Consider the following 15,434-nt stretch of genomic DNA (forward strand, 5'->3'; position numbering starts at 1 on the left):
CTCTGCATCTTTTGCTCTGCCAGGGTCCAGCTAATTGACAATGAACAAAGACCACTTCTCATATAGCATCACGCTTACAAACATAAAGGTGCCTGTATCTCCAAACTTTACAATCAAACGTGGGGTTTTTATTAGAGCAATGTGCTCGGCTTGGCCAACAGCACCTTGTGTGAAAGTTTCGCGTTCAATGTCGCAAACAGCCCAAAAAATATTTTTTGGTCGTCGTTGTCGAAGAGGTCGACCCCCAGATCCAGTTTGGCTGGTAGAGACATTGCGAAATCTGGGATTGGCAAGCTTGATCGTGAAACTTGCACCCAAGGTGCAGTTGGCCAAGCCGAGTACATTGTTCTATCAAAGACCCCACGTTTCATTGTAAAGTTCGGAGATACAGGCACCTTTATGTTTGTAAGCGTGATGCTATATGAGAAGTGGTCTTTGTTCATTGTCAATTAGCTGGACCCTGGCAGAGCAAAAGATGCAGAGGGTCCTCTTTGTGTAACTCAGCTAGAAAGTCAGGACTTCAGGGACAGTGCATGAAAGGTACGCAACCCTCACTTTTATGTCATACATTGGCAGCTAATAGCCACTTTTGTGCATTCCTAACTTTTGTGCATTCTATTGTAGGTGGACGATTCTCCTGCTCCAGACATTCATTTCCATGATTAAAGTAGGTTGATCCGAGCTGATTTGGTTGAGTTACGCTCACACAAGATTACATCGGTTGAGCTACATCGAGCGTGCTTTATGTCCAGAGTGATGTAATCTCTCTTTGACCGCAGCTCAGTCAAATCAGCTCGGATCAACCTACTTTAATCATGGAAATGAATGTCTAGAGCAGGGGCATCGTTCCCATGCAGTGGATCTCGCAACAATGATGATTGGATAAAGGTGGCCGTTAGCTAGCAACACATGCCTGTTCCTAAATGATCCATAAAGTAATTATACATTGACCCTTTCATTCATGCAAACGTAGCTGTGTTACACAACACGACCCTCTGCATCTTTTGCTCTGTCAGGGTCTAGCTACTTTACATTAAACAAAGACCACTTCTCATATAGCATCACGCTTACAAACATAAAGGTGCCTGTATCTCCAAACTTTACAATCAAATGTGGGGTTTTTATTGGAGCAACGGGCTCGGCTTGGCCAACAGCACCTTGTGTGAAAGTTTCACGTTCATCGTGGCCAATCCCAGATTTCGCAATGCCGCCACCAGCCAAAGTGGATCGACCTCTTGAAAATTTTTCGACGACGGCGAAAAAATATTTTTGGCTGGTGGCGACATTGGGCGAATCTGGGAATGGCCACGATGAACTTCATACTTTGACACAAGGCCGCTTTGACCCCGGCGAGCAACTCTGTTCTATTAAAGACCCCACGTTTGATTGTAAAGTTTAGAGATACAGGCACCTTTATGTTTTACATATGCTGTAAGCGTGATGCTATATGAAAAGAGGTCTTTGTTCATTGTCTATCGCCCTCACTCATGCTAGAGCCATAGATGCGCAGGGACGTGTTTGTGTAACCGAGTCAGTCTCGAAGGGTCCAATTCTATTGGCGGAGAAATGCATGATTGTGTTGTGATGTAGCTGAGACGGTTATGTGCTCCCACACGGTCATGCGATTGTAAGCTTAGAGATGCATGCAGCTTATAAACCAGTGAAGTACGATGAATAAACAACAGGCTCTCATCCCGATTTCATACCTTGGGGTACGGATGGACACGGTATTGTCAACGCGCTTTTTACCCTATTGGTATTGAATGAAGGACAGTTTTACGTCCGCGTTTTCTATTCTTTACGTTACGGGAGAGTCTCCCTTGTGCATCTTATCCCCATGTACATTGTATACGGCGTTCGTTGTGTGTGTTGCTTAGTTAGTGTACACGTTGAGCATCACTGCAGTGCAAGATCCCCTTGCAACAATTGATCCTTCCCCTGCCTTCCTATAATAAGGTCCACCTATGGTAGCTCGTATAGAACGATTCGCTCTTATATAAGGATGCATGGGGTAGCGTTAGATAAAAGCCGCCATAGATAAGCATGGCTTGTTCATGTCCTTGTGGCATATTGTATAACAGCTCATTCTTTCTTGGATATAATGCATTCAGCTCACAATGATCACCATGCCCTGTAACAAGCAAATGTTGGGCATCAACACACTCAATTAGTTATCTTTGCAATCAAGCATTAGTGTTTACTATCAGCATGTGAACTAGAAAGCTTTAGTGTAGTCATGAAATGTTGTGGCAAAAGAACAAAAGCATCGCGATACGATGATGTAAATGGTCCAACCTCGCTTTCCAACCTTCTATTTTTATTCCCTCTTTCAAACCAGAAACCAACCAAGTGATCCACATCTTGCCCATACGAGCTGATAACATGGTACCCCAAATAGTATGTTCAATCCAAATTTCATTCAATCACAAAGTTGAAGAATAGTATATAGTAGTTGGGTGTCTATCAAGTAAATCTGGATACGGGTGAATCACATAGAGGCAACAGGGATAATTGTGTCATTGCATTCTTGGTTGCTGCCGTCAGAAGCATCCTTCATCCATGATTGCAAAATAGCTGCTGCATGCATTGAATCGAATACTCCAATATGATCCATCCATGGCTGTGAGACACCATTCGACAAAGATAAAAGCCTTTTGTCAATTCCATCCAATCCATCATCTTCCCCAGTCGTATCCACGTGATAGGATCCATCCTTCCTGCCGACGACGTGTCAAGTAACCAAAGCAACATTCCATGATTCACCATCATTCCACTTGATTGCATACCTCCATTAATAGCCATTGAAAATCCAATACGTTGGTTGAAAAGAGCCATGAAATCGCTGCACGCTTCCTTCTCCATCCATCTGTTGATCTCTCTCTTTTATGGTCAGTTTCCATCACTGCTCAGCCAGACGAAGAATTGCTTGTGTTGCGGTGTACTTGGTAGCTGATATGGATCATCCATTGGTATCCGTATGTAACAAAGCAAGTTGCCGTAGGTAAATAACGCGACTTCTATACAATGGCTCTCTGCTGTTAATGTCCAAAAAGACTGCAAGGCAGTGCTGCATGCAAAGAACGCTGTTCGAGACAATGAAATAAAGACCTTCATGATAGCTGCTGCTGCTACGTTTGTTGTGGCAGAGGCGTGTGCAAGAGAGCGTGTGTTGTAGTAGAATGACAAGGAGTGAATGCTGTTTGAGACAATGGAGTAAAGACCTCACTAATGGCAGCTGCTGTTACGATTGGTTGTGGTAGAGAAATGTGCAAGAGCGTGTGTTGTGTCAAGAGACTCGCGTGTTGAAGAAGGGTGACAAGAAGGCCGTGCACAGGCCATGGGCTTGCCAATCAGTCAAAGACAATCGGATCGCGACAGTTGTAGGATGGACATGATGAGTTGAAGCAGGACAATCGTTCGCAGGTGGTAGTTGTATACTTGAATGGACCAACAGTTGAGAATGGGAGGAAGAGGGAAGAAACCGAGAGTGGAAAGAACTGGAAATTAAATGGGTCGGACACCTCTTGTATAAATGCATGAACACTGTACATCAATCCTTGATATTGAGATTGCCCCTCTCGAACCTCAAACTTTCACACAAGGTGCTCTTGGACATGCTGATCACCTCTGTTCAAATAAAATCTCTTGCTTCACTGTGAGGATTTGAAATGGGAGCGTCCGCCGGTAAACGGATGGGAGGCCCAAGAAATGATATGATGATGTATGTTCGTTGCCATGAACACTATCTCATGGCAACTCATTACAGAAGTAGTCTCTTATTGTAAATATGGATAAAGCCAAAGGGTTTGGATTCTTGTAAAGATGAATACTACGAGATTGCTTAAACGTGTAAGTTGATTGCAAGATCAACATTGGTGGTGCCAAGCCATTCAACGAGAAATCAAAAGCTTACGAGCATAGCGAGCAACGAAGGTCGCTATACAATTGCATTACACATTATCGTGGCGAATTTCAAAACACAATCAAATGGCAAGCTGTCCTATCTCACTTTACACAATACAATTACTTAATTCGACAAAAAAGGAAACCAAAGATTTATTGTTGCATTAATACTGGTGAAGCATATTAGATCCAATTGTTGGGAACATCAAAGATGCTGCCATTTTGATCTTGGGTATCATCCTGTTGAGGCTCTTCTTGTGGAGGTTGTTCAGGTTCTTCTTGTTTAGGAGGTTCTTCTTGAGGTGGAGGAGGTGATGGTGCATCTTGATGTGTAGGTTCCGGTTCAGGCTTGGGTTCAGGCTTAGGTTCAGGCTTGGGCTCAGGCTTAGGCTCAGGTTCCTTGTGCTCAGGCTCCTTATGTGCAGGCTTCTTGTGATGATGCTTGGTATGTTTAGGCTTCTCCTCATCTTCGTCATCTTCATCATCTTCATCGTCATCATCATCATCGTCGTCGTCGTCGTCATCATCATCATCCTCATCCTCATCTTCGTCTTCCTCTTCATCTTCCTCCTCTTCGTCTTCCTCCTCTTCGTCTTCTTCATCTTCATCATCGTCGTCGTCCTCATCGTCATCATCATCTTCTTCATCGCCATGCTGATCACCATCGTCATCACCGTCATTGTCATCGTCGTCACCATCTTCATCATCCTCTTGCTTGTGATGCTTGGACTTGAATTGCTGAACAGGTGGTGAGGCAACAGGATCACTTTGCTCATCGGATACATCGGATACAGGATCATCATCCGTTGTTACAGTAAGCTCTTCCTCCTTGCTTTGGCCGGATAAGTAATGGTTCCCAGGTGCAACAAGGCTGTCATCATCCTTGTCAGATAAAAGATCGTTGACAGGTGCAGCAAGGTTTTGATTGCCATTTTCATCAGATAAGAGCTCGTTCACAGGTGCAACAAGGCTGTCACCATTCTTGTCAGCTAAGAGGTTGTTCACGGGTGCAAGGGTATCATCATCAACGCCGATAGATGTATCATCACCAAGTGAGAGTGGGCCGTTTTGAGTAGTGTGCTCTTCGTGTACATCCTTGCCGTCATCTTTCTTCTTAGCTTCTTCCACAGCATCATCGGCTTCCTTTTCAGCAGACGCAATCTCATCGCTCAATGATGATGATGATGGATCATCTTCATGCTTGGCAATGTGATGAGCAGCTTCAGCAGCACCGGCACCAGCAGCTGCAGCAGCAGGTAAAGCAACAGCCGACTTGACCTTGGGCTTCTTGTTCTTGTGTCCATGAGGCTTCTTTTCCTTGCTGTGATGCTTCTTTTTATCCTCATGATGTGATTTGTGCTTCTTCTTGTCACTGCCTTTCTTGTGCTCGCTCTTATCCTTGTGATCCTCCTTCTTATCTTTGTGATCATCCTTGCTCTTATGGTCCTTGGGCTTGTCGTCATGTTTCTTTTTTGATCCATGATGCTTATCAGAAGATGACGATTTATCTTTGCTCTTGCCAGATGATGGATGTCCCAATGCAGCTTGAATTTCTTCTTCGAGAGCGTCAATTGCTTCTTGTGATGGTAATTCTGTTGGCTGGCCTGGAGGCAACTCAGGGGACTTGTCACCACCACGTTTTTTCAATCGAAGGATAGGTAATGGGCCATGATGGGATACGCGATGATGGACAATGTTGACATCTTCATCATCGTCATCGTCATCGTCATCATCGTCATCATCATCGTCGTCGTCATCATCATCATCGTCGTCGTCATCATCATCATCGTCATCGTCGTCGTTTTCATCGTCGTCGTCTTCATCATCGTCGTCGTCATCATGGTGATGGTGCTTAATAGAAGTAGTAGTCTCATCTTCATCACCATTTAAGTCAACTGCAGCGAGTACCGCATGCTGCGCGGCAGCATCAGAATCAGGTGTACTAGCTTGCATCGGTAGTTGTCCACTACCATTATCACCAAACACTGTGCGGTGGAGATCAATGTTTGCGATATTCAAAGGTGAAGAGGATTGTTGTGGGTCATCGTGGGCTGGATCGTTCAACGGCAAACCCCGAGTAATAGAAATCAGCCCAATGGCTGCTACCATGGAGAGTGATAGAAAATGTCGCATAATGGAAATAAAACGTTGCGTACGTGTGTGTATGGATGTGTATAAAGGATTGGTATGGGGGCTAACGTGATAGATAGTCTATCGTAAATTAGATGATAACGAGAGTAATGGGGTTTGATGGATGATACAAGTGAAAAGAAAAGTAAAAGAGTGGTGAAACAAGTTGGGTCTATTTCTACCTTTGATATCAATGACAAGCATGTGCCATATTTTATTCTTCCCCTTTTTCTTTCGAGCAACAAGGAGTATGGAAAAGACAATGAGCATCGATTCTCCTTAGCAATAATTGCATGTCTTGTTATTTTATTTGTACGTGCGGATGATGATGTGCCATTGTATTATACTTGTAGAGTGTAGGGAGGGAGGAGAATATAAATGATCTTCATACCGCGCCCAGCTATTTATGGATGTTGTTGTTATTGACGTTCGTTAACATCAACGCAGTAAAAGCAGTAAACGAGTTGTATAAAGCAGAGGATGTGCATACTGCCTTTTTCAAAATCATCCTTGTAGTTTGCATAGAGACATGAAAATGTAGAGCATGGTCGTGCGAGTGATTGCTAGTGATTGTCAGCTGATGTGTATCGCGCTACTAGAGCCCATGATGTTGACGTTTATGGACATGTCGAATATGAAATCCGCTCTCTTGCAACAACAACAACACAGGGCACACACACACATACGCACACACATGCTTATCCTCCTTCCTAATAATCAAAGTCGGACTCTGGTAGAGCAACCTAGTGTTTTGCTTTTCCCTTTGTTTATGATATCCCTACTTGTAAACTCCCCCTTTCTCTCGTTCTCATGTGTATGTCGCATGCACTCCTTTTTCGAGAGTATAAGGGGCTCGAGAATGGGATTACATAGGCTGTTGAAAGAAAAGAGTGATGCGCAATTTCTGGTCTTACGCTGCAAGCAAGTAACCAATGCAATAGGAGAAACCACCAATGCCAGTTCTTTTTGCTTGTGTATATAAAGCGGACTATGTAACGCTTGCCACCACAAGTATTCAAAGCGACATTATCAACTAAGGAATAATACAAAGGGACCATTTATTTGCACACAAATGGCTATCACAAATTGGCAAGACGACGATACGGTTCATTAATTAAATTGGCAATGTTGGAATATATACACACAAATGGCCATATCGCATTCTTTCATCATCTTGAGCAATCCATTTACTCGGCAAGTTGAAATTGTTGGGTTCCTCCTTCCTCGCCTGGACGACGAATGCCGACTGTGCCTATTGGGTTCATTGTCTTAGCATTCATGTTGCTGCCACTTTTCTCTTTAACTTTATGATACTTTACCGATTCTCACATGAGGAACAGCAACGTGTTGTTTCGAGTCCTCTACAGCTTCTTTGTTGTCATCACCAGGTGTAGGGAGTCCATGGGCCATCATTGCCAAGGCCATACATAACAAAGCCAGAAGATTTGAACGCATGATCAAAGCGAGGCGGGGTGTGATATTAGTGTTGCAAGGAAAAAAAGGAAAAGAATGGGCACAAATGAGTGTCACGGTTTTGTGTGCGTGCGTGTGCGTGTGTCATGGCTTTGTTTTCGGCTGTCGGACAAAAAGTTGGTTGTGCTGGGTTGCGCATATGGGGGGAGAGGGAGAAGAAGATGACAGGCTTTTTGGATCCCCCAAAGATTCTCGGCATTTTTCTTTTTCATGCGTAATCGGTGTTGCCATGGCAGCAGGTAAAACAAATATACACAAACAATCAACGTCAACAAACCAAAACTACCATGTGCGAACATGTCATGTCATCCCAGGGCAAAACAGAGCTGCATAATACAAATGCCAGCCATTACATATGCACACACACACAACACATTGGAAAAAGCTCTTATCCTCTTACACTTTGATGTATTATTCCTGGCAAAATATCATGAACATGAAGAAGGGTTATTATATGAGGACAAGTAATGGACAAATTTAATCCTCGCCAACATCCAAGTCTTCGGGATCAGCGCTGCCAAGTTCCGCGCCATCAAGACACTCTTGAAGGACTTCCTCGTGTTGACCGAGACATTCTGGTGGGATCCTGAGACGGGATTGAGGGCCGCCTTTGCCTTGAACCTCGGCAGAGCCTTCTTGGACGTCCTTCTCACCACCTATGATACATACACATGTATGTGAATATTTACGCAATACTAGATGATTGCTCTATATTGTATACCATACCTTCAGATTTCGTAGCTTGGACGCTAGCAAAGACAGCAAGGATGGCAATGGAGAGAGAAAGTGAGAAACGCATTGTTGTTGTTGTTATAAGACGTACGAGAATCTTTTCAGCCTGGTCGATGGCATTTATATACGCATCTCATCAAACATGAAACCTTTGCACTCGCAAAAGGAGTTGCATGGAAACCTGTATCCATGATACTGAGTATACTCTTACTGCTATTCCTCCTGGATAAAAGGAGAGATGTCGTTACTACTTTGGTATTCTCAATTCTCAACACAAAGCAATGGCAAAGGGACATATGCATGATGCATGGATGGATGATAGAGTGTATTCTTTGAAGGAGGTTTAAAGGGAAAATTGGGGAGCGATTGCATAAAACCGGTTGAATCCAAAGCTACGTATGTGCATTGCTATCCATACAATAGTATCGTGTGTGTGTATGTGTGATAATCATAAAGGATGGATGATTGTGATGGTATTGTGGATGCCTTCCAATGATCATCTCTGCTATGGCAATACATGATATGATATGGGATCGTCGACAGCAAACAATGAAAGTATGATAAAGGAGAACGTGGCCACCTTAAAAGGAGGTTGATAAGAGAGATCTGCCATTTGCTTGTGCACACACAACCACCCTTATTTGCCATCCCGCAAAACGCTATTTGTACGAACAGACCAACCGTCTCCTCCAGAAAAGAAACCAATGTTGGATCGACTTGGCGTCTTCATCAGCTGTGCGATTCCCTCCTTGCTATTCTATATCCTCACGCGACGACCCGACGCCAACCCGAGTAATGTCATTCTATCAGCGATTGTGGTCCTTCAACTCTTGATTCCCCTTGCTTTCAATGGCGGTGGCGAGATGCTGGATATGGCTGTGGTTGCTTTCTTTTCATGCTATGCGAGCTTTGGCATGGTCCGCTATATGGCAGATGATGAACAACGTGTGGAGCCATTTTACAAGGTGCTTGGACGATGGAACGATAGAAAAAAGGAAGGAGAACAATCACAAGTACGCCACAACAAGGAGATCCCAGCGATACGGAAGGATGCAATAGGATGGTTGAGCCATGCATTATTGATCGTCATTGTATCAGTGCCCATAATGGCTTTTTTGGATGGATTTTTGCGCATGTGTATCGAGCCATTGGATGTTCCTTACATGACATTACTTTTAACGGCACCCCATCAAATCCCGCCAAAGACGCTCATTTACTACACCATTGCCGGCACAGCTTTTCTTATGCATGTCGTATTCGTCCCCTCTTTTATTCAACTTGGTTACAGCATTGAATTGCTTATCAGATCAGTGATGGGTTCTCAAGAGACGTTAAGGAAGCGATATGACGTGGTACACGCCTATGTGCATAGCCCGCCCCTGTTTGATCGACCTTGGCTCTCCACATCAATCCATGAACTTTGGTCAAGGTACAGTAACAAGAACATAGTATTGCCAATGCCTGATCTTTTCTTTTCTTTAGACGATGGCATCAAATTCTACGATGGGCATTTGAAGATATTGTATATACACCGATTTGTCAAGCATTTCCACAATACCCTGATCTTGGACGTATCCTGGGCACCATGGCTGTATTTGCTATCTCGGGATTCCTGCACGACTATCTCCTCATGGCCATGTTTGGTTACCAAGAATACATGAATCAACCCGGCATTGCTGGTTTCCAGACACTCTTTTTCTTATTACAAGGCATGGCTACGCTCATTTCAAGAAGATCATCCATTGGATTGCCCATATGGCTTGCACGAACCCTTACGTATCTATACATTTTATATACTGCTCCCCTCTTTATTGAACCTTTCTTGCATATTGGACTACATCGAGATGCCGAAATGCCTGGATACCCTCGTTTCTTTGACCCTCACATGGATAGTGTATGTCCTTATGGATCAAGACCATTTGTATAAAGAACCATGTAATAATAGAATATAGAACACAAATGATTATTTGGCTTTTGGAGGTGTTTTACTTTCGATTGTCTAGTACAATAAATCGATGGGACAAAGAAAAGAGGAGTGTGTGAGTGAGAGTGAGAGAGATATATAATATGCGCAGATGAGAGAGAGAGAGAGATGGTGGTGTAAAGTGGTTGGTGTGTGTGTGTGTGTTTAAAGGATTTGAGGAAAACAAAAAAAAGAGCATTCATTATATCGTCACTCGAAGACCGGTAGCATTAGCACCAATCTGGGCCACTTCACACACAGTACACAGCTTGCCTTGGAATTCAGGCTTGTAAGAAGCGTGACAGAATGGACAATCTGACTTGGGGGATCCCTTGTAAATAGGCTCAAAGGTGATATTGCACACCACAAATGGATTATACTGATCATAGGCCAAATCGATTTCATCACGCATAGTACGCTCACAAACGGATTGGATTTGACGTGCTTCATCAGCCACTTGCCTAGGTGGTGGCAATTCAAGTAGTCGTTGTGTGAATTGGGATGCTGTAATGAAGTTCTTTAGCTTGAAGGCTTGCTTGGCAGCTTGACGCAAGGGGAACACACGATGCTTGCTGATCAATTCACAGTGGGTAAAGTAAGCAGCCAACTCCAATGCCAATTTGGGATCCTCGTTCACCACAGCACGTCGCTTTTGTTCCAATGCAAGACCAATAATGTATTCACGGCATATACCCACAAGCTCTGCCACTTGATCCACTTCCTCTTGGCTGTTGACCACAGTGAACAAAAGCGATTGCAATGTAGATTTGAATTCAGTAGCAGCCACTGCCAAACGACCTGATGTGAACGCCTTGTAGCCAGCTTGCAATGTAGTATCGATGATGTTTTGGAAGTTGTGCACAACGACAGGCAAGCTAGCACGTGTGTTGGATTCTTCAGGGTTACGACGCAAATAGAATGTCAAAGAAGGGTTGGATGCCATGGGTGACATTGTGATACGAGATGCTTGATAAATGGACAAAAAGTGGGGCTTGAGTGGCTCAAAGTTGACAATGCCCACTTGACGATTAAGAGCTTGCATAGCACTCTCAAATGCACCAGCGGCAATGTGGTCAGCTGCAAGTGGCGAGTTTTGTGACCAGACGGCTGTTTCATTGGTGCCAGCGGTGGGTGCAACGAATTCGGCTGTTTCTTCAGCTGCAACATGGCTGATGGTAGCATCCAAATTGGCCTTGAAATCATCATCATCATCTCCCCATCCGCCAGCTTCCTCTTCTTCGCCTTCGAATCCATTCACATCGACAAGATCTTCATCCACGTTGGTAGCACGCTTGGTACCGATACCAGGTAACTCGTCATCGTCAGCTCCCCAATCACCTTCGTTTGCATCCACATCAAATTGATCATCGTACGAGAAATCGGGTGCTGAAGAAATACCACCAGCACGCTCATTGGCAAAGGCACCTTCAAAGAAGCTCTTGGATACTGCTACTTGAGGCCAGTTGGGTTCTTCCAATTTCACAGCAGGCTTGGGTGGTGCAAGAGGTCTCTCAGGAGCAGAGGGTGCTTGAATATCTTCTTCAGTCTTTCCAGCAGCTGCGAGAATAGCTTCAGCTTGCTCTGTAAGTCCATGTGCCTTGGCAGTCATATAAGCAAGAGGAACTAGTCGATGGTTTAGTACATCACATTACAAAGCAAATCAATAAAGATAACTTACGTTGATCAACATCCTTAAGGACACGAACGCGTTCCTCAGCATCACCAAGATACAATGTGTTTTGGAAACGTGAGCTGAAATCACCACGAAGCTCTGCAATCTTGAGCATTTGTCGCAAGCTGTTGTCATCGCCAGTGGAGAGGTATAAGAATGACAAGGCATCATAGCTCTTGGTTCGTTGATAAGCCATCTCAACAATCTAATACAATACAAGAGTCAATATTTTGTCTCATGGGTTGTAGTATATATAATTACCTTGTAGTTACCCTGTCTAAGGGCTTCGGCACCCAATTTGCTCCAACTCTCAGGCTTGTCCATGGTCTTGGCAGTCTCCAAGGCAACATCCAAATTACCACACTCTAATGCCAACTCGAAACGTGTCTGAGGATCACGTACAAAGTGCAATGCAATCTATAAAAAAATCCATGTAAATACATGTACGCGCGTGATATCCACTCTTTAGGATGCATACCTCGGGATAACCCTTCTTTTGAAGATAAGCAATGATAGCTTGACCAACCAAGTTCGAGTTGCGAATAATATGCAAGACTTCTTCGTATTGTTTCTTGATGAGAGCAAGCTTGAAGCGGTATTCGGTGGGGTCAATGGTGATTTGCTGAACCTTAGCATCACGATCCAAAGCATATAAAGTTCTACCCTTGACACGGGTCAAGTAGACGGGCTGATCGAGCGTACGGATAATGCCGGTGTCACTAGTAAAAAGGCAAAACCGTATTAGACACGTGATCATGTATTACTTGCATTGTGAAAGGTGACATTTACCCCTGGGTCAAGGCATATTTGATGTGGTTCAAGGTGCAGTAAATGAAGACACCGGAATCATCCCAAGTACCGCTCTTGATACGAATGGTCTCATGCACTTGTGCCAATTGTTGCAAGTTCTTGTCGGCAATAGTGATACCTAATTAAAAGATGATAAGCATCCCTTATATATCAATTCCCATCTTCACACTTACTATGCTTGCTCAACAAGGCCACAGTGGACATATCAGATGACCAAACAACATACTTGACGTTGCCAACAGCTAACTCGGCAGTAACACGACGTTGTTGAATATCAAACAAGATAACGGAAGTAGCTGTAGCCATCAATAAACTGCCGGTGCCAGCATAAAAGATCTCGTTGACATGACCAGGTGCCTTGAAGGATTTGGTGACAGTGTTGGACAAGTCGCGGATTTGGATTTGTTGATTGATCTTGTCGAGAACAGCGAATCGATTACGAGCAATAAAGAGTGCACAGTGACCAGCTCCGCGTCTGGAATCATCAGCAGGTTCTTTGAGACCGCTAGAGAAATTCTTGGGCAATGGATAAAGTTCATACATGCCGCCCTCGTGTGGCTACCAAATCATAAAGTAAGACATCATCATTCATTCATTGCCTTTTTCTCCTTATCATCTTACCGATGTCACCAAAACAGCACGTTCTGCAGGGTTGTATGAAAGCGTACGAGGAGTAACGTATTGCGATCCAAGTTTGCGAACGCTCAAAACTTCTTGATCGGCGGTGCTGGCAAAATCATGGATATGAAGAATCTTGTCCTTGATATAATACAATTGGTTTTGGTGTACATGATGGGCTGGTCGTTCACGTTCAAGCTTGAATACAATCAAACCATTGTCATGGCCTGTACATAAAAGCTCATATAAGCAACCATTTCATATCCTCATTTTCCCTCTTGCTTTACCTGCAGCAAACAGGTTCAATTCTGGATGACAAGTCAATGCCCAGAAACGATCATGATCTCGGCGGAAGGTAGCAATGGCAGTACGCTTGGTCATATCCCACACACGAAGGGTCTTGTCTTCACCAGCAGAAAGAATAAGTTCTTGGCGTGGATGGAAAATGGCACTCGAAACATTGTTGAAATGACCACGGCAGCTATCAACTTCCCATGCCTTGGTTTCTATCACATACATGTGTCAATATTACGTATAGATGCATGCATCAAGTATGTATATTTACCATTCATTCTCCAGAGTTTGACTTGGCGATCATCACCAGCAGATACAATCAAAGGTAGATTGGGATGGAAAGATGCCCAGTTGACACCATGATCATGGCCCTCCAATACGTATTTGACCATAACATCAGTTGATCCAAAGAGATCGCTTTGAGGATTTTGACGTGCGAATGGATCTTCAAATGTCATTGCTGTAGGTGCTTGGTTCTTTTTGCGAAGACCTAAAGACCGATATTGAGTATATAAAGATCCATGTTTGTATAAAGGAAATTGGTACCTGAGATATCCCAAACACGAACGGTTTGATCCATAGAAGCCGATACAACGAGATCATTCTTTGGATGAAATTGGGCGGACATGACATAATGATTGTGGCCAGTAAGAATGGCGATACAACTTCTGGATTGCCAGTTCCAAATGCGAATCGTTTGGTCGTCAGATGCTGAAATAATCCAAGGATACTCATGATGGAAATAAACAGTGCGAACGTAATCCAAATGGCCACTCAATGTGAATAAACAACGGCGTGTCTTGTGATTCCACACTTTGATCTTGTAATCGTCACCACCCGAGACAAACAGTGGTTGCGTAGGATGGAACGCGATACCTCGAACAGGTCCTATTATTGTTATACCCCCTTTGATGAATATCCCACGCATCTCTTTTGATATAAAGTCGCTTACCATCATGCTCGTCAAAACGTTCTAAAAGAGTACCCATACGATAGTCCCAAAGCTGAATTGACCCATTGTGCAGCGATGCAAGAATCCATGGTCGTTTCGGATGGAACGCAATTCCTTTGACGCGGTTGCTTTTTGATTCAAACTATGTACAGAAGCACGTTAGCCGGATGCTCTAGTCACGTCGTTGTAGTTGTTTTTCGTTTACCTTTGTAAGCATCTGCATGGTGCAAGGACATGTAAACCTCTAGAAGAAGTAGTAGAGAAAACAAGCAAAGAGAATAAACCACATGAGCTGTTTTTGAACCCAATGCGATACAGATGATGCCGTTATGGAAATGAAGACACGTACCCGTAGTTAGACTCGAGCTGTTCAAAAGAGAGTGATCCCCAGAGGTTAGATGAGAAGAGACAAGAGTTGCGTGCCAGCCTGTCGGCTTTGTACAAGTCGCGACAAGATTCGAGGACCGCGGGACACACATCGTGGCGTGCGGCCAATGGATGCACATGACACTTTTTCCCTCTGATTCATTAGCATAAAACCCAAAGTATCAACTTTACTGCGCAAAAATGAACATGAAATCAGAACGTATTAGAGTGGAAGAGCAGTGAATATCATGAACGACAACATAAACAATACTAAAATGTAAAAAAGGAAGGTGCAGGGCAATGGGTACGTGGTAGTAGGGTAGTAGTATAGGAGAAGAAGAGTGATTCATCGCCATCATCATCATAGGTGGTGGTAGTGTAGTGTTTAAAACGAATGGAGGTGTTAATAGAAATGTGATCGTGTGGATGTTTACTTGAGAAGTGGACAAGCGAGACGTTGATGACCATACTTGCCGCACCAGGCACTATGTCACATCATGCGTGAGTTTCTTATAATAATA

The 15,434-nt window shown here is 43.8% G+C and overlaps 5 protein-coding genes across 5 annotated transcripts; 1 reads left to right on the forward strand and 4 right to left on the reverse strand.

Annotated features, from left to right (window-relative positions):
* Positions 1-4,086: 4,086 nt before the first annotated feature.
* O0I10_000432 (uncharacterized protein) lies at positions 4,087-6,012 on the reverse strand (the record flags this gene model as incomplete). The annotated part of the gene is made up of 1 exon (XM_058480542.1): positions 4,087-6,012. One exon carries the CDS (start codon positions 6,010-6,012, stop codon positions 4,087-4,089), a length of 1,926 nt encoding a protein of 641 aa, XP_058349065.1.
* A 1,135-nt stretch (positions 6,013-7,147) lies between these two features.
* Positions 7,148-7,488, reverse strand: O0I10_000433 (uncharacterized protein; the record flags this gene model as incomplete). Its single annotated transcript, XM_058480543.1, has 2 exons — positions 7,148-7,285; positions 7,363-7,488. 2 exons carry the CDS (start codon positions 7,486-7,488, stop codon positions 7,148-7,150), a joined length of 264 nt encoding a protein of 87 aa, XP_058349066.1.
* Positions 7,489-7,983: 495 nt separating this feature from the next.
* Positions 7,984-8,305, reverse strand: O0I10_000434 (uncharacterized protein; the record flags this gene model as incomplete). Its single annotated transcript, XM_058480544.1, has 2 exons — positions 7,984-8,162; positions 8,233-8,305. The coding sequence occupies 2 exons, from the start codon at positions 8,303-8,305 to the stop codon at positions 7,984-7,986; spliced, it is 252 nt and encodes an 83-aa protein (XP_058349067.1).
* Positions 8,306-8,942: 637 nt separating this feature from the next.
* Positions 8,943-10,165, forward strand: O0I10_000435 (uncharacterized protein; the record flags this gene model as incomplete). Its single annotated transcript, XM_058480545.1, has 2 exons — positions 8,943-9,667; positions 9,721-10,165. 2 exons carry the CDS (start codon positions 8,943-8,945, stop codon positions 10,163-10,165), a joined length of 1,170 nt encoding a protein of 389 aa, XP_058349068.1.
* A 238-nt stretch (positions 10,166-10,403) lies between these two features.
* O0I10_000436 (uncharacterized protein) lies at positions 10,404-14,770 on the reverse strand (the record flags this gene model as incomplete). Its single annotated transcript, XM_058480546.1, has 12 exons — positions 10,404-11,824; positions 11,880-12,078; positions 12,135-12,290; positions 12,352-12,592; positions 12,663-12,801; positions 12,857-13,241; positions 13,305-13,528; positions 13,589-13,807; positions 13,867-14,085; positions 14,142-14,483; positions 14,548-14,689; positions 14,753-14,770. The coding sequence occupies 12 exons, from the start codon at positions 14,768-14,770 to the stop codon at positions 10,404-10,406; spliced, it is 3,705 nt and encodes a 1,234-aa protein (XP_058349069.1).
* Between the last annotated feature and the right edge of the window lie 664 nt (positions 14,771-15,434).

This window comes from Lichtheimia ornata (genome assembly GCF_029851405.1).
Source record: "Lichtheimia ornata isolate CBS 291.66 chromosome Unknown scaffold00001, whole genome shotgun sequence".
Lineage (NCBI taxonomy): Eukaryota > Fungi > Mucoromycota > Mucoromycetes > Mucorales > Lichtheimiaceae > Lichtheimia > Lichtheimia ornata.